This window comes from Ictalurus furcatus, chromosome 22, assembly GCF_023375685.1.
Source record: "Ictalurus furcatus strain D&B chromosome 22, Billie_1.0, whole genome shotgun sequence".
In the NCBI taxonomy this organism is placed as follows: domain Eukaryota; kingdom Metazoa; phylum Chordata; class Actinopteri; order Siluriformes; family Ictaluridae; genus Ictalurus; species Ictalurus furcatus.
The window spans coordinates 7,931,803-7,950,503 of record NC_071276.1 but is presented as its reverse complement, the minus strand read 5'-3'; the positions used below and the strand labels follow the sequence as shown (position 1 = coordinate 7,950,503).

The following is an 18,701-nucleotide window of genomic DNA, read 5'->3' as shown; positions in this document are numbered from 1 at the left end:
ACTGGAGAGTTCACAATCGGTTGCAACTAGAGACGTGCGTTAGACATGTGTTATTATTTCGGTTATTATTACGGTTTGTACTTGCTTGAAATATCTTGTGAAGCTTTTATCAAGTTGTATTATACAAAGCAGGAGCCTATTTGAAACCAATGTGACCCTGACCAGGCAGATACTAAGGATGAATGAATAAACCTTGTAAATACATAGTGCAGTGACTCACATTAATCCCATTCCTGGCGGAATAGTGCATCTCCGGCTCGTATCTGTATTTCTATCGGTTTACAACGCGTCTGTTCATGCTAAATAAAGCATTCGAGGGCCCGGATTTCGGCTACGCGTGTTGGCGTAATGATTATCATCATCATACAGACACTTTGCTCTGCAGCTACAAGACGCACAATCGAAACGTAAACCTTGTGGATTCGAAAACGTGGATAACTTTCAAAACGACGACGTGTTTTTAGTCACGTGACCCGCTCAACTCGAAGCCAACAAGACCGGTGGACGATGCTGTACTGCACTTGTCGTGCATGCTATAGAGTTTGATGGCACCGTTAAAGATTCATGCCACTTTATACAACGGTGTGCATTTTTAAATAAACGCCTGAGGGAAACGACGCAGGCCAAAGCTTCTGACGTGGTTTATACGCATGCGTAGTATAAGGATGGAAGCGTTTTCATACGTTTCAGCGTGGACTCGGTTTCGGTTTATGCTCAGGACCAACGGGGTCACGTTTAGACGGGCGTGATTCGTGTGCCTCGTGGAGTTGCAGTCGACTGAAACATTAGCCGAAATTAGCTAACGTGCATTTCTTCCGTGAAGATTTCACTTCAGAACCACTTTCTAACCGTTTTAAAGAACTGTCTTTAAGAGCGACCACTGCACCAGACTGAGCACCGAGTCCGAATCTAAAGCTGTTCGGCGGTTCCAAAAAAAAATGAACTCCATGCCAATAACAAGCGAAAATACGTGACGGACAGAGGACGTAATTAACACTTTTTCAAACGTGTACAAGCGAATATATTCTATATAGCCGTGTGAAAAACGGCCTGTCCCGGTAGTGACGCGTGACCGCTTGCAGAATGTTTCCCAGCAACGTTTTTCAACATTGTATAGTCTGAACTCAGGACTACTTACTTTGTTTTAAGGCTTCTTATAGGAATTCTGTGCAGGTGAACATATCTAAGCTTACGATACTAACACACACACACACACAGTCACTCACTGTCCTTGTACTAGTTCCTTTGCTGCTGTCTGAGCATGTATAATGTAAGTGCACGGAAAGGGATGGCTGGACTCGCCTAATGTGAGAGAGTAGAATTGGGAAAACCTTGGCTAGTGCTGCTCTAACGATCTCACGCTGCTAGCATTACAAAGTGCAAAAGGTTCTGAGGACAAGACGGAGCGAGGTGAGGAGAGCCTGAGCGAGACCTCATTATATGAATCCTCAACTATTCCAGCTGAAATATTTATTAAGACATTATTATGGGTTCTTTCCACCGCCTCGGAGAGTGTAACTCCTCGCCTCAACTCTTTCTCGCACACGTCCCGGCGCCTGCACCGACACATGAAGACATCAGCAGGACCGGAAAAGGGGTCCTTTTCAGTACCGACGGTGTGTTTTCCCTCGTCCACGTGTAGCGCGGTGATGAAACGCTTACGTCAAAGTGAGAACGGCTGAAGAAGTGCGAGGATTTGCACTCGCTGATGGCTACTTCGCAGAATTCCTTGTCTCGTTCTTTTCCGTGTGTGTGTGTGTGTGTGTGTGTGTGTGTGAGTGAAAATGTAAAAAAAAAAAAGACGACTGTCGAGTCCTGTAGTAAAGCGAATTCATTAAAATAAGTGAAGGGTGTCAAAGTTACTTTGGCGCGATAGGAAGGCCGTCATTAAAGCGCTTGTTTATCGAGCGTGAGAAAGCGAGCTGTACGGATTCCCGATGTGATGTTAATAATGTGGATAATCATGCTTCTCAGAACAGTGCGTGTGACGGTACCATTGGATGTGGTACAGGAAGTGTGTTGACAGCTCACACGGCGCTCGCGTGTCACGCCGGTAACTGACAGTATAAGGCGTGTGATGTGGTTCGGATACACACGTGTAGACGTGTAGAGCGGACATCAGTGAGACAAAACGTTAGCGATCTGCCAACAGATTTTTTTTTTTTTTTTTATTCTTCCCTCCTTTTGTCAGACCACTATGCTGAATTACTTCAGAGCTGGTTTATCTCTTTGATTGGGCACGTGTTATCCATGAAAGAAAGTGCCTGGGGTGTGTGTACTGTACGTATGTATAGGATTAAGTGTTGTATCCGCAGAAAACGATAAGAGATGTGATGGGCTGCTGTTGGGGAATTATGGATTTTAATGATAGTGAATCTCATGGTCAACAGCTACAGGGGACATGGCTCTGATCAACCTATTCAGCTCTGTGTGTGTGTGTGTGTGTGTGTGTGTGTGGGGTTAGCAAAGAGGCATACTTAGCCACCATACAATTCCGTTTCGTTTCGACCATTTGCTGCTTTGCAAACATAATATCATTTCCATCAGGATATCAATCTTGCAAAGCACGAGGCTTAATGAATTTCCATTAGGGAATGATATATTATATATATATATATATATATATATATATATATATATATATATATATTGTTCAAGTGTTATTTGTAATTTTATAATATTTACACACTGGAGGGCCAAAAAAATAAAATATAAAAAAAATCCATATTAAAATGTTTAAAATCCTATGTACTTTCAGTCTCCCAGCATTAAACAGTTAGTTTCAATCGTTTGATGTTGATGGTTAATGCGTGATTTTGTCAGTGCACGTTTTTCCCCTCTCCATATATATATATATATATATTGTTTATAATGTACACATTTGGCATTTAAAAAATTTTTTAAAAAAGAGATAATGCAAGTACTTAATTTCCAACAGGCTTTTTCTGTGATTGAATCTATCGGACATGTCGTGCACTAGACAGGCTCTGAGGTCTTCTACCCTAAGTAGTGAGCATTTACAAGAAACAGGAAGCCATTTGGGATTTTGGCGTAACTGTACGAAGAAAAGCTGGAGATTTTAGATTGATTTATTTTTTTTTTAAATGTAGATCCTTTGTAGGGCAGGAAATGTATGATTTAGCGAAATATCAGCAATAAAGTTCAAAACTCTGTCAAAAAATAATCTTAAAAATAAAACTAGTTTTTTTTTTTCTTATATTAAATTTATGATACAGCCACTACATGATTTATTTGATTATTTCTTTTTGACAAGGAAAATGCAATTTCACCTTCAATGCTTATGCTAATTTAAATTTTTTATTAACACACACACTAATATATATATATATATATATATATATATATATATATATATATATATATATATATATATATATATATATATATATACACACACACACACACACACACACACACACATATGCATACACATATATAGAAAAATATATAAATATTTTTCATGATTAGAATTTGAAAGCACTGTATTAATGGACTTGGACAACCCTAGCTGTAAAAGCATTTTTTTTTTTTTTTTTTTTACAGCTAAGACTGGATCATTTCTCTCATTCCATGTGTGTATGTGTGAGTGAGTGAAAAGAAAAAGAAAGGGGGGGGAGTTGTGAATATCTGAAAAGTGAGAGTAAAGAGAAGCCTTTTCTGTACACACAGACTCTGGAATGCTGCCAAACTCAGCGAGCCTGACCGCACACCCGTGTGGCCCTCTCGCTCAACTCCACTAAACCCTCTCTTACCCTCTGCTTCACCCTCCGTCTCTGTCGCTCTCGCTTCCACCCTCCCCTCCCCTCCCTCCACCGTTCCTCACTCACCCGGATCGGGATGCGCTTCGTCTCGCGCTCCTTCTGTGGGTTGCGGTACTTCTCGTACCCGTCTTTCTTTTTCTTTCCCTCGCACTCCTCCTTGCGCTCGCGTTTCTCCGCCGGTTCGTCCCATGCGTCGGCAGATGGATCCCCGACCTTCTCCACCTCCAGCGCGTTCTCGTTGGGGTTCAGCACGATCACGCCGTAGCCCTCCTGAGACACAAACACAAACAAACAAATTAACAGGCAGGAACAATGCTGCGTGGCTGTGTGTGACTGTGTGTGCAAATAATACAGCGAGGTATCCAGGGAGGGACATGGCTGCCAGCGCTGAAACCAGACAGAGGGGCACAGAGACAGAGACGGGCCTGAGATCAGAGAGAGAGAGAGAGAGAGAGAGAGAGAGAGAGAGAGAGAGAGAGAGAGAGAGAGAGGGTCGGATTGAGGGCCGTGTGGCAGAGGAGTTAACTGGAAGAGGGTTTAGAGACACACAGGGAAAAAGAGAGAGGAGAAAAAAATGACGGAGAGTGTTAAGAAGCCAAGAAGCACCAAATCCTGGACTAGAGCGTGTGCTTCCAAAACGTACTATTAAAAACTCTGCCCGCGTTCCAGTAAGGTTTTAACTCTGCTTATGCTTAACAGGATGTCTTCCTGTACAATGAGGCTTTCAGCGAAGCAGAAGCTTTCTTTTCCAGACTCCAGATTACTCTTTGAGCGTCAGCTATATTTATTTTTTTTTTAATTAACAGCGAGAACCTCCATTGAAATCCTCGTTATTGTTCGCCACGGCTGAATACCTTTCCTATGAAGACGGCAAATATTACAGCGAGACCTGTTTGAATCGAAGACATTTGCTTCGACTTAACACGTCGCCCTCAGGAAATCTGACCAGACGATAAGAAGAGACAACGGGCAAAATATCTCGTTCAGAGTGAAATGCAGAAACGGCCACGCACTCGCATGTGTAAAACAGTTCGTTAAACGATACGAGCACTACGGACTAGAAATCCTTGGCGCTGTTCAGATGTATTAGTACAGGTTGTCACTTCTCTGGTGCTGCGAAAGAAATCGCACCTGGGACATGTTTACCTCCAATGCACTTGTAGGAACTGTTAAAAAATAAACAAACAAACAAACAAATAAATAAATAAAAAGGGGGGGGGCGACGGGGACGTGGGGATGGGCAAATAAAAATTTGGTTTCTCTTCTAAAGCGTCACGAGTGCAATGTTTCAGTTGAACGAGCTGAACGTACGTCAGATTTAAGCGTGTAAATATAACTAAACACAAACCCGATTGTGTGAATCAAAATAACTCTTATAATCATAAACACTAGTGCACTCGCTCCTGGTTGCCACGCATACACACACACACACACACACACACACACACACACATGTTTTGAATGTAAATGAATTGTGTTGCAACGCAAGCGGCAACAAAGCAAGTGTCATTTTCAACAGGCTAATTAAAAATTAAGCATCTGCCGATATCTTACGATCATAATTAGATGGCGTGATATACTGCAGACGAAGCACTTTCGCGTTCGAATCAATACAAATCAACTGCGGCTGCCCTCCTGCTCTGTCTGCCGTGCGACTGCAACTAATCAAGTGGGGGAAGTAATTACAGCTAATAAAGCTCCAAAACCCAACACACAAAAAAAATCCTAAGAAAGGATTACAAAGTGCTCAAATTTCAAAGTGATCAGGAAAAACAAGGAAGATCATAAATTAAATGCATAGTAAAACAGCTTATTATTATTATTATTATTATTAATAATAATAATAATAATAATATTACTACTACTACTAATAATAATAATAATAACTCTGCAGTAATTCAGCTAGAATTAGTGCATCATATAGAGCAAAATTAATTTGCTAACAACTTTAATTCGCTTTTCATTAAAAAATATATATATATATATATTTTATATATATTTTAATCCAGTTAGCTTGTTTCTCGTAATAAAACCCCGTGGCCGCACCACACGAGTGTATGTTTATTCGGAGAGATTTTTCTTTCCTTGACAACTTTCTGGTTGAGGACAGAGGCGCTGGCCAGGAGCAGTTTGGCTTTGTGGTTGCACGCAGTGGTGAGGCAGCTTGAGAGGAGTTTAGTGCCACTGCCCACTGGTGGCAGGCAAGATAAATGACTAGGAAAGAAAGACAGCCTCCGTCGAGCCAAACAGGCCTTTCTCACTGTTTCACTCAATCTCTCTCTCTCTCTCTATTTCTTCGGCTGTATCTGTAATGGCCGCTTCGCCTGGGTTAAATCTCGGAAAAGATCGAGCCTCGTTGCTCCTGCGTTTGCTGATCGGAGCTCGTTAACGTCCGTCTTCATCGAGCAGAGGTGTGAGCGTCATCTCTCGTGGTTATCCTCGTCTCTGCTTGCTTCATTAAATGAGAAAGGGTTCTGGGAGAAACGGTGCTTTTGTCTCATGGTTAAATCAATTAAAACTACTAGTTTGTAAATAATCAGGCTTTACATTTAAACGCCTGTGCAATTCTAAACAATACTAAAGTATTTTATTATTATTTGAATTCAAACACATTTTGGGGTGTTTAAAGAATTAAGCATGGACAAATTCATACACATTTTTTATGATAATATGTAGTAGAATAATGTAGAAGCTTTTCCTAGCTACTGTTTCTGTGTGTGTATATAGAAGCGACAGCGCGAGAGCTTATCTGTGAAATTCTACGCCTTGCTCTGTTGAGTGGATGGATTGGATGTCTGGCTCTTCCCATGCCCCCGTGCCCCAGGTTGGCACCTCCTCGTGGGGCAGAGTAAGCAGGCCTGGCCTCCGGGCCAACGGTCTGTCTGGGTCACCGTGGCCCCTCAGTAGGGCTCAGACCTCAGTAACCCACCACTGGATGCCCTCTTAAGTGTTCTTTTGTCTGTCTGTCTCAAACTAGCGGACTCCCTTCACACACGGCCACAATGGCCGCCGCCGCCGCTGTGCGCCTTCATCTCACCGACTGACAGCGCCGTGACGCTCAATCTGACGCTCCTTAATGTTGGACAAACAAAAATATATGAGCAGAAACCATGAGTAAAAACTTCTCCGGTCATAAAATGCATACACGGAGAACAAAGAACGACCGCAGACGTAGGGATTAGACAGCGACGTAGAGATATACAGGCATTATAACGGAAATATAATAGCACAAGAAAATTTGATCAATCAAAATGCATCCTGAATTTATTCACTTTTTTTAAAAAATAAATAAAAATTGGGGCTTGGATAGTAAATTAACAACACATTTAAAAGTCTACTGATATAATGATATTTAAATTCAATATTTAGAAAAATAAATATTTAAGAATTAAATAAAAAATCTAACAAATCAGCAACAAATACTACTACTACTACTACTACTAATAATAATACTACTACTACTACTACTACTACTAATAATAATAATAAATGTCCTAAAAATGTATCGGCTATGTCTTGGTTAAATTATGTAGGTTTCTATTGACAGTGTGGTGCCACATTTGATTTACAGACACGTTATACTTCTTAATACAATAAGCAGTTGGTCAATTTTTCTCAAAGTGCTGATGAGACCCAGAATATAAACAAGCAAACAAACAAACAAATAAATAAATAAACAACCTTGTCATACAGTCACTTTAATATGAATCATTAACACTTACTAAATACTACAAAAACAATATCGACCTTAATTAAGACTCATGTAGACACGCAAAATGCCTTCGTTTCCTGAGTGTTTTCGTCCTCTGTGTGTGTGTGTGTGTGTGTGTGGACAGTAAATACAGTAATAATGGTGTGTCTACTAAATCAGTCCGTTTACAGGCAGCACTAATAAATTTAGCTTATAGCAGAGCCGAGCTGTCCGATTCCTCAGTCAGTCCTGCTGAAAGGAGACGTGCTTACAATAATATTGGGTCTTCAGCGGCATGCTGACAGACAACCCAGTGGTTTAGCTATTTGCGGCTCTTTGTTTGGCTTTGAAGCGAGAGAGCGAGGGAGAGAGGCTCTCGGTCGTTTTTCCCACCCTTCCTCTATAGTTCTCTGATGAAGAGAAAGGCTCGTACTGCTTCGGGTCAGACAGAGAGGACGGTACTTGTCAGGTACAAAGCGTGCCCGTTAGCGGTCAGGACTGTGTGTGTGTGTGAGAAAACGTGCGTGTATGCATGTCATTTTTACTCTTGCACACATCTGTATGCGTTTGTGCATGTGTAGCCTATAGACTGCGTCTGAGGGGGAATATGCGTGCGTGATCAAAGCCGCCGGATGACGTCTCGAGCAACGCGATGACCCTCCATTACCACAAAGCCTCAGCCTGGCCTCCTGCGCCTGCGCGTCCTGCTCTACCACTGCCTGTCATCCCTTTGTACGCTCAGGGCTGGAAGGGCCAGCCAATCACGACGCAGAAGGCAGCGAGGACGGAGCAGTCTGATTGGACTACGAAGTGGGGATAGAGGATCTGCAGAGGGCTTTATTCACACTGTTCATACTGCAGGTACTCGCTTACGCCTTGCATAATGCTACGAGAAAAAAATTAAATAAATAAATTGAGAGTCTAAAGTGCTTGCTTTTTTTTGTCTCTCTAACTTCCTATCAATCAATCAATCAATCAATCTATCTATCCATCTATCAGTCTTATTAAGAAGTATGCATTCTGAATACAGTGGGGTCCAAAAGTCTGAGACCACACTGAAAACCTGGGGTTATTTATTTATTTGTTTCTTTATTTAAAACTGGAAATAAACAGAAAGTGTTCGAATTTTGCACCGTTTTTTTTAGGTCCCTATTTAAACGTGACCGACGCGTCCTATTGGCCACGTGAACTCCTTTTTGTGCAAAGGGTTCGAAAGGATTTCCCGTGAGTTTGATACCTTCTATTGAAGCGCGTGTTCAGACGACACTCGGGGGGATTTGATCTAATGTGGATCATCAGCTTTTGCACAAACTTGTGGAGTCCGTGTCAGCTCGACTGCACGCTGCCGTTACAGGAAAACGTGGACGCACCAAACGCCGAGAAATTCTGAAACCCGTGTCGATATTACTACGATTCAACTTTTCCGCTCAAGTCGTCGCTGATTGTATCATTTGTGTTCAATTGAAAAATAACGTCAAACAGAAGCATTTTCACTTTTAATCATTTTGTGACATTTCGAATATCCTCTAGTTTTACTACAGCCTCAGAAGCACTCTGCTTGAACAGCTGTTGGAAACATACTGTTTCTATATCTATCTATATATCTTTATATCCATATGTCATATATATATATATATATATATACACACACACACACACATATATACACGCATGTACATATATACACACATATGCATATATATCTATATATCTAATATATGTGTATATATATATATATATATATATATATATATATATATATATATATATATATATATATATATATATATACACACACACACACACACACACACACACACACATATATACACATATATACACGTACATATATTAAAAAAACATGCACTACAGGTGTCTAAGGATTTGGTTAAGAATAATTCTGGATAAAAGTGAATTTTTCACACGTTTCCAACTAACCCCAGCAGACATGTCTCGAGCTATGAGGCTAACAAGCAGTTAACAAGTCCCGCCTGTTTTTGGGTGACAGATCATTATTTTTTGGGGTGGCAAAGACTTTTCAGTACAGATTTGCAGACACCAGTAAATGAACCAAATATGTCTTAGCTAATCAAAAGATATGTTTGGGGTAAAAGAGAAATTTGGTAAATTTCATTTCTGGAATATTTTTTTTTTGGAAACGGAGTACTTCTGCCTCTTTTTTTTTTTTTTTTTGAACAAACAGTTTACTCAGCAATAAACAATGCGTTGCAGCAAAACCTACGAAACAAAATTTACGTTTAAAAATGAAACCTATTAAATTGATCATCCATGACATGTTTTAGTGATAGAAGTTAAGGAACTTCCCCATGAGAGCGAAACAGGTCAAAGCTTTTGACTAAGAATAATTAGAGATTTGCCTATGGAGCGGGGGAAAAAAGAAATTATACTAAACATCGTGTTTACACATTTATCTCAGCGGATGCTTATAGAACCTTAAATAACCCCGGATCAGTTTAAACGCTTGCATTTAGGTGGTTACGTAATAATTGTGTCAAGCCTTTCTACTGTATAAGCATAGACGTGTGTGATCAGCACAGGGTGATACGTTTCTGTGTACTGGGGAAATAATGAAGAAACTTTTTACTTGAAGCTGTAATAATAATAATAATAATAATAATAATAATAATAATAATAATAATAAAATCCAGTGCACTACGGTACAGTACAGCATGGCTCTCGGAGAACTTATACACTGCAAGCACTATGAGGACTTTGGAAGTAGAAAAGAAAAAAAAAAAAGAATAACCTTACATAAACCTTACCCCTATTACGTCTGCCTCTACAATCACATTATACAAATTACAGCCAGGAAAGACAGGAAAGGGAGAATATTAGAACATAAAACACAAATAAAAGAAAACGGGTGTGTGTTTACATTCACAGAAACAGACAATGCTGTTTATTTCATACCGCAAGAGACCCTAGTGCTGTGTGACATTGACAGATCGGCTCTAATTTACGTGCGTTAAGGTTAAGCAGAGACGCTACACGGCGACTCCAAACCCGACCCGACTTCAACCAAAATGCTTCCACTTTTTTTTTTTCCTTTTCTACATTTAACACATCCTTCATGTTACTATAACAGCACGGTTAGTGCTTAATAAAGCTGCTGAAAACCACACACAATGCACAAACATCCAGAGGGCTCCACACACACACACACACACACACACACACACACAGAGCTCCGAGTGTGCACGGCAGCCCCTGGAGGTTGAGCAGAGAGAGGGAGAAGAATGGGGAGAGAGGCTGGTATAGCATTAATCACGGCGCAGGTGGAATTTGTCAGAGCTATCGATTGTGTAAGTAAATGTTACAGAAATCATTTGTCAACTTTTTACAGGAGGGCAACATGTCAATCGCTCAGGAGGAAGTGACTGTGAGCGCTGGGGAAATGCCATTTACCACCACACTACTAATACTGACACAAACAAAAACACATTCCATCCACCCACCCAACACACACACACACACACACACACACACACACACACACACACACACACACACACACACAACGACCCAGCTATACAGTACAAAGACTCCGTAAAGCAAGTTTCTCTGGAAACGCTTTGGGTCATTTTCTTCACATACGTATCAGAGCAGTGCTGAGAATGCTACAACACTCAAAGATCTCTGGTCCTCTGGTGGTCCCTTCCCATCGATGGATGAAGTAGACGGGGCTAAAAGATAACGACTCGTATCTATTGAGTGACCCATACGCTACGGCTCCCTGATGAGAGATCCGATGAGTACAGCTACAGACTAACTTGGCGTATATAGGTGCTGAAAACATTCTGGAGGTGTTTCTGAGTAAAAATACATTGCAGTTTGGGATTATTTCCTATAAAGGAAGCTTCGGGACTGGATTGGATTGGTGGTCTACAGAGTATCAGACATCTACCAAGCAGAATTACAAACCCGGTCGGATCGCTCGCTCGCTCGCTCGCTCGCACGCACGCGGCTCGAACGTGAAAAGTAGCATCCGAATACGATATCGATTGGTTACTCGTGTCAGTCACGTGCCAATCAAACTTTCAATCCATCAAACTGGTGGTTTTACGTTTGCGCAAAGGAAATCGTTGAAGCGTCCAACCCGGAGCCGGAACGCAGTCAGATTTCCTGCGCGGGCTGGCTGCTCGTGATGGTCGTACGGTCACGTCGTCATGTACACGGCACCCCACCCGAAAAGAGGTACTATTGATTGATTTCTTTCTTTCTTTCAAAATGAAACAATCCGTAGCACAAAGTTCAGGCCATGCCACGGGTTGGTATAAAACAGCTGGTAAGCTCGCCCCACGCTTCCCCGTGCAGAGCAGCCCTCTGGCCAGGTAAGACAATAGAAACAATGGAGTGAGAGAGAAAAAACACGTAGGAGAAAGCCAAAAATAAATAATTCGCCGAGCCTTTTCACATGCCTTTAGCTATATGATTTATATTTCTATATTGTTCCCCTTCAGCATACACATACATTTTTAATGAGGGGAACGGGGGATATAGATCATGGACCGATAGCTGCCCCCTGATATTCTTGTCTAACTGCGTCATATATAAATCACTCTACGCTGCAATACGGGGAGGCGGATGACAGTGTTTATAGGGTGCAAAAAAGAAAACCCAAACATTTTAATGGGTAGGGGGCAAGAGGAACATTGGGAAATCACACTGACCGTTATGATTCAAAGTATTTCGAACCTCACACGGTCACAAAACTGATATTATTATTAATTATTCAGATTTTTATACAATTACCAAGCAATTCTTGGCATAAACATACAAACAAACAAACAGATAAACAAATCAACCATCAAAACATAAGCAAACACACAAACAAGGCGTTAAAATATGCAAATAATAATAATATTAATAATGTACAACTAATCAGATAGATAAATAAATAAATAGATCCTTGAAAAGTATAGAAATATCCTTTGAATTTTTCAATCAATCATCGGCAAGTTCCACATCAACTACCACTGCGTTCACCCAGAAGATGTGGAAGCGTACTAATTGACAACGCTTTTACAATATATCTGAAATGATTTACGACCAGACATAAATCACAAATTGTCAAATCTTTTTAGCAACGGATTAGACGTGATCACACTCCGGCAGTCCAGCTGGTAACCTGCGAAGTGATTCCGCGACTGGATACGTCGCGGGAGATTTTGGTCTCTTGGTACACCCTTTACTTTCGGTCACCACGACATAGTGTAACCGGTGTGAAGGAATTCTCAAACCTGCAGGTCAGCGCTCGGAGATAATAAGAGATTCATCACTGAAGCAGACGTTTAGGCTCTGATTAAAAAAAAGGTCACCGATACTCGAGAGGGACTTGTAGTCCCAAACTTCATATTCCCTTGTAATCTACCTCTGGCTGAGTAAGAATAATGAATGTACTATGGGGTATTAATCTTAGTGACCACCGCTCACTGTGGCCACCCCCTGGGGTCAAAGGTTAAAGTGGAATCCCTTGACCCCTGCTCTGTTATTGCAACCCGAGAGAAGCGGAGCAGAAAGAAAAGCTGGTGGTCTCCAAGGTGTTTTTCTCATCGCTGGGTTTCCATAGGAATAGTTCAACGTGGAATTTTTATTCGCGAAAAAAAAAAAGTTAACTGTTTTCGATGGAATGAAACGTGAGCGCCGCTGGAAAGGGGGCAGACGAGTGTAAAATAACTCCTAGACATTTCATTATTTGACAGGTGGCAAACTGTAACAAGTCGGAAGACCAGAAGAGCTTCAATGACCAAAGGTATCAGTTCCACAAGTCTCTGGAACTGTACTGAAACGAGCAACACCGCTCATCCAAAAGATCTTCCCAATTGCTGTTTTCTTTTCTTTCACATAAACATTTCTCACAGGCTTTTAACACTTGCGCTGCGATTTGGTGTAAACGCCATAACATATCATTTATATCGTTTTTATACTCATGAAACCATTCGGTGAGCCCTTGTGCTCTGTAGGTGGGGGCGGAGTCACCTGGAAGAGACCCCTCCCATCAGGGTAGAAGTGTTTCATCATAGGATAAAGGTAATCAGTTAGAAGGACTTCACATTGATTTGCAGGGACTTTTCTGTCTAAGGGGACATGTATCATGCTAGCATAACGGAGCCGACGGTTTTTCCTTGAATGTGTCACCCGTCTGTAGTAATATATTAGAATACAGGAATCCTAATGAAGGAGGGATCCGGTGTCTGTACATACCCTGGAAGGAAGGAAGTTTGATGTGAAAGTGAGTCGGTTTTTGAAGCACCTTCAGACACCGTTGCCTTTGAACCAGTGTATGCCAAATCTAATCTAAGAATGCGAGCAGAAAAGTTTACCATGACCATTACAGTCACTTCCTTAAACAAACAAAAATAAAGAATGAAAGAAAGAGAGACAAATCCCAGTGCAAGCCCCAAACAGTACCAGAAAAAGTTGGGTTTTTTTTTTTTTTTTTTTTTTTTTAAGACCACCTGTTGTCTATTATTTTTACATACTGCTTACTCATAAATCATAACACTGGGTAATTAATCAAGCTGTCAAAACAGAGACTGAAGGTCACATGCTGAGGTCAAAAGGTGTCACTGGGCCAATGGAGGTCAGGGTCACACCGCATTCCTCATTATCAAGTTGGGATGAGAGAGGGCCCGAGCAAACAAAAGCGAAAGCAGATGGAGAAGGACGGAGGGTGAGAAGAGAAGAAAAGAGACAAAGAGGAGACAGAGAGAGAGAGAGAGAGGAAAAAAAATGACAAAGAAAAGTGAAAGAAGCTGTCAGCTGCCTGCAAATGAAGATGGGGAGCTGATTCGGAGAGGGGAGGCAGTGTAGAGAGAGAGAGAGAGAGAGAGAGAGAGAGAGAGAGAGAGAGAGGGGAAAAAAGACAGAGACAAAAGGAGAGCAGGCATAAAAAAGAACAAGGGAGAAAAAAAGATAACTACAAGATGTTTCTGCCATATAGACACAAAATTGGTTGGAGAGAGTAGGCCTGGCAGTGGTCTGTGAACCCCCCCCCACCCACCCACACACACACACACACACACACACACACACACACACACACACACACACCCCGCCCCCTCTTTCTAACACACACATGCTCACACACTCGTCAGAGATGTGAGGAATCAGCGGTGGCAGATATGATTGTTATCTGCTTGTCTCCTCTCTTCTAAAAGAAACGATGAAGCACAGAGATACCTTTCACTCCGGGCTGCATATCGCCTGTTTAAACACGGACAACGCGTTCAGAAACACAGAGGTCGGTCACGTTCAATACACAAACCCCATCAGATCACTGCTCTCTCCTCACTCATACGCCAGGCCTGCTGCTGCTGCTTTAAACACACGCACACACACACAATACCACAAAACTGATAAAACGGTTGTGTAACAATCATTTTTTTCGGCTGGTCCGGTTTTCGGGGGGGGGGGCGGTGTTTAGGGTGTGATGGGAACAACACAACGGTGGAATAAAATTCATGGTGCATAAACTATTAAATTAGATTACTATGCTTTTGTCCCCCCCGTTTCAGCAGCCATATGCAGGGCGTTATTGGGGTGGGGAATTACCTGCACAGTACTTAACACTAGTTGACAAGCAACTCCGAGTGTCCGCCTGTCAAAAACTCAGGACCTCCGCAACATGGCGCATAAATTACCCCAGCGTCAGAACCTCCAATAAAAAGTGTGACGATGAGCGAGCAAACCGAATTCAGGAACGGGAGGAAGGATAAAAAGCAGCAAAACAATTTTAAAAAGTGCATATGCGGCGCAACTCCTAATATCCCTCTCCGCGGCGTGAAATGCGAATTCTCCGTCGGTTCTCTATCAAAACATCACTCCTGAACGAGGCGCGGACCACTGCGCAAAATTAGCTGTCACCCTTTCCTCAAAATCTTTGTTAATCTCGTTTCCAGTGTTTGCGGATTTATCAGCACATGCATCAATGTCAGCTCCTTGGTTACTGAGGCGCACTACTTCACAGAAGATATAATTAAAAATGTTTGGCCGCCGAGAACAGGAATACAAGGTGGGGTAAGAAGGGTTGGGGTGTGGGTGGGTGTGTGTGTGGGGGGGTGGGGGTGGAGGTGGGGGTGGGGGGTGACACCGTCGTCTCGTTGTTCACCACGTCTTCGTTTCGCTGATGCGTCGCGAAGAATCGGAGCGGACCTGGAGTGTGTAACGACAAACAAACAGGACGGGCTTTGCGAGCCGTGACACTGCGGGTCAAGAAGGCGCGAGCGGTAACGACGGACGTTCCGCGGACTTATTTAATGGGCGATAAACTCCCGCCTGTACGCTGCAAACTTATTTAAGTCGTCGTAAAGATGTATACAGAAGAGAATGACCAAAGGGGGGGGGGGGGGGGGGGTGTTTAGAAAAGAGCTACAAGCTCCGTTCTCAAAACATGAAAAAGCAGTCACAACAAATCAACCTGAGCCATAACAGGCCAACAACAAAAAAAAACAAAAAAACAAAACACACACAAGTCTTGTGGAGTGCTTCAAATTTTGCAGTCACTGTGAGATAAATTCCACAAACCCCCTCAGTACAGGTTTATATTTAATATAATCCATCTATTCAGATATTAGGCTCATTATTTAAACTTTGTACAATAATACTCTGCCTATTTATTAGGAGCCATAGAGCTCATTATTCCTGAATTTAGTGGGATTTACATGAATCCCATTCGGCTCACGTGGCCCGTCAAATCAGCTGCTAACTTTAAGAACTTATGGAGAAATACCGTCCGATTTCTACCACTGTAACGCGGTCACGTTTCCCCGGACGCCGCTTGGAGACCCCCTGCCATAAACTACTCTAAAATGCTCTGCAGGCACAGTACTCGGCCGCTTCTTTATGAAGCAAGAATTCAGCGTTTGTTTGGTCTCCAATGTCTACCCGTCTCTCCTTTCTCTCCTGCGCTTGTCAACGAGACGCAAACATTAACAATTCAAAAGCTGGCTGTTTTTTTTTTTTCCGACACTACTTCTGGGATTAAGAGGCTGAAATGTCCAGGAGGATGGAGCAGAGGTGGCCAGATGACACCCTGCCACACAGTCATGCTCATGACAAAGTAAAATTGGTTGCATGCGAAACACACCCGGCTGTGGGGACGAGGGAAAAGAAAAAAAAAAAAAAGCTAGGACGCTAGAAGACTGCGTATGATTGTATGTCTTTAAGACGTTCTAGGAGGATAAATACGAGAGGTTATAGCGTGTTTGATATGTATATGGGAGTCAATCTTCTACGACTGTTCTGTAACAGCCCCGGTATTGTAACGTGACCTGGCCTGAGCGCTCACGTCAAACGCGGCGACAGCGGTACGGAGTTACGCTGCATTAGCGACGCGCGCTAGCGACGGCCTTTCATCCTCTGCGCTCGACTCGTCTTATGTCAAAATTTGACACCTCTTTCTCTGTAGGGCTAATAATCAATGCCACTTTAGGTCAGCTCTCCGCGGAGCTTCTGACCAAACACCGCTCTCTCTCTCTCGTGGGTCTGTAAAGGCTCGTTAAAAAGTTCACAGCGGCTCAGTCGCTGATGTATTCATGCTCCTACATAAACAAGCTCGTCGGAAGGCGGGGCATCGAGTCGGGCTGCAGCATTTGGCCTGTGCTTGGCTTCACTTTAATTAATTTGGGAAGCTAAGCAGCGGTAGACTGAGAGGCCAGGCAGAGGCCACCGCGCGAGGGCAAAGTTACCCATCCTCACCCTGCCACAGCTCTCTGATGCCCTCAGATCTCCACGCTGACAGAGGAATTAGCAGGCAAACGAGATCCTTTAGTCTACCTCTCTCTCAGTCGCTCTGTCAGTCTAGCGCCGATGAAGGAGGACAGAGCCTTAAGTGTATGTTGCTGGCGCGGTGGGTCACTTATTCTCTTCTTCATTAGTGAGAAAATGGACTCTCGTAAATGCTTGTTAAAATCCCTACCTACACTCCTCGCTTAATGCTGGCCATCCATTTGAGTCGTCTTAGCCGGCTGACAAGGCTTTACGGGAAGATTAATTGTCTTGTGTCAGGTGGCGACCAACCCCTGTCCCTCTCTCATTTCCTTTCTTCTCAACCACACATGCAATAATGGAGCCCATCTTTGTTGTAACAGTGTGATTAGTGCTGGAGAAAAAAGGGAGGACAAGAGAACGGGTGAATAGAAAAGCGACGAAGAAAGGGGGGGAAAAAAAAAAAAAAAAAAAAAAAAAAAAGCACTGCCCTTCATAACTTTATCCAAGTAGAGATTTTGAGCATGTGAATTAAAAATCACTTGACATGAATCAGGGTTATTAATTAATCAATGGTCAGAGTGAAGACCAACGACGTAATGAATGGACGATTTTTTATTTTTTTTTTAAATATAAAATTGCCTCTTTTTTTTTTTTCTTTTCCAAACGCTATCTTGCGGAAAAGAAAGAATGACAGCCTTGCTGGGAGGCGCTCGGTCTGATCCGTCATCCCGGGTCCGCCGGCCATCCCTCTTGCTTACTGGAGTGACAATGGGAAAGTGCACGTCTCACTCCCGGAGCAGGAGATAATAGCTGCCCATTACCTGGCCATTCCCAAAGCTCAGAGCCTGCTAAAGCAGCCAGACTCGCGCCGCCTCCACCAAACACAGGAGTCGCCCATGAGAGTTTGATTGAGGACAAAATACCCTTCTATTAATCTGCTGTTTTTTTTCTCCCCCGCTCTTTTTTTTTTCTCCCCCATTCACACCCCTATTACTCAGAGGGAACCCCGACTAGCGGGCGATCCCCGCCATTTCTACCCCTCCCTCGCTGAAAGAAAAAGACAGAAAGGCCCACGGTGGCTGCCGCTGAATGAGGGGGCTAGTGTCTGACTGGGCGCTGTCTCATTAAAAATGGGCAACTGTCTAATTGTCTTGCGGACCTCTGAGAGACTAGTATATTATACTCATCGCAATTAACCAAACAAAAGAGTTTAACCGCCCAAGCACTGGGGATGAGGCTAAGCCTGGAGAGAGAGACCTGAGAGAGAGAGAGAGAGAGAGAGAGAGAGATTGGGGTTAAATCCTCAGACAAGAGAAGGCGGCGGGTGAAGAAATCCAAGAAAATCAGCCTCAATAGTCATTTCTGAGTGAAGACTGGAGTGACTCTGTTCATCCCAGTCCTGATTGGTCAGCTGCCTCTAGGGGGTAGGAAACAGAAGGAGCTTGCTGTTTGGCACCGCTCAGTTTGCCTGTGCTCATTTACGGCACACCTTTGTG

General features: G+C 42.7%; 1 protein-coding gene across 1 annotated transcript in view; it reads right to left on the bottom strand.

The window, feature by feature from the left end:
* Positions 1 to 18,701, bottom strand: part of fam172a (family with sequence similarity 172 member A) — a 188,006-nt gene that overhangs the window by 95,990 nt on the left and 73,315 nt on the right. The window contains exon 7 of the mRNA XM_053654004.1: positions 3,849 to 4,052. Within this exon, the coding sequence (XP_053509979.1) occupies positions 3,849 to 4,052 (204 nt within the window). The remainder of the gene's footprint in view (positions 1 to 3,848; positions 4,053 to 18,701) is intronic.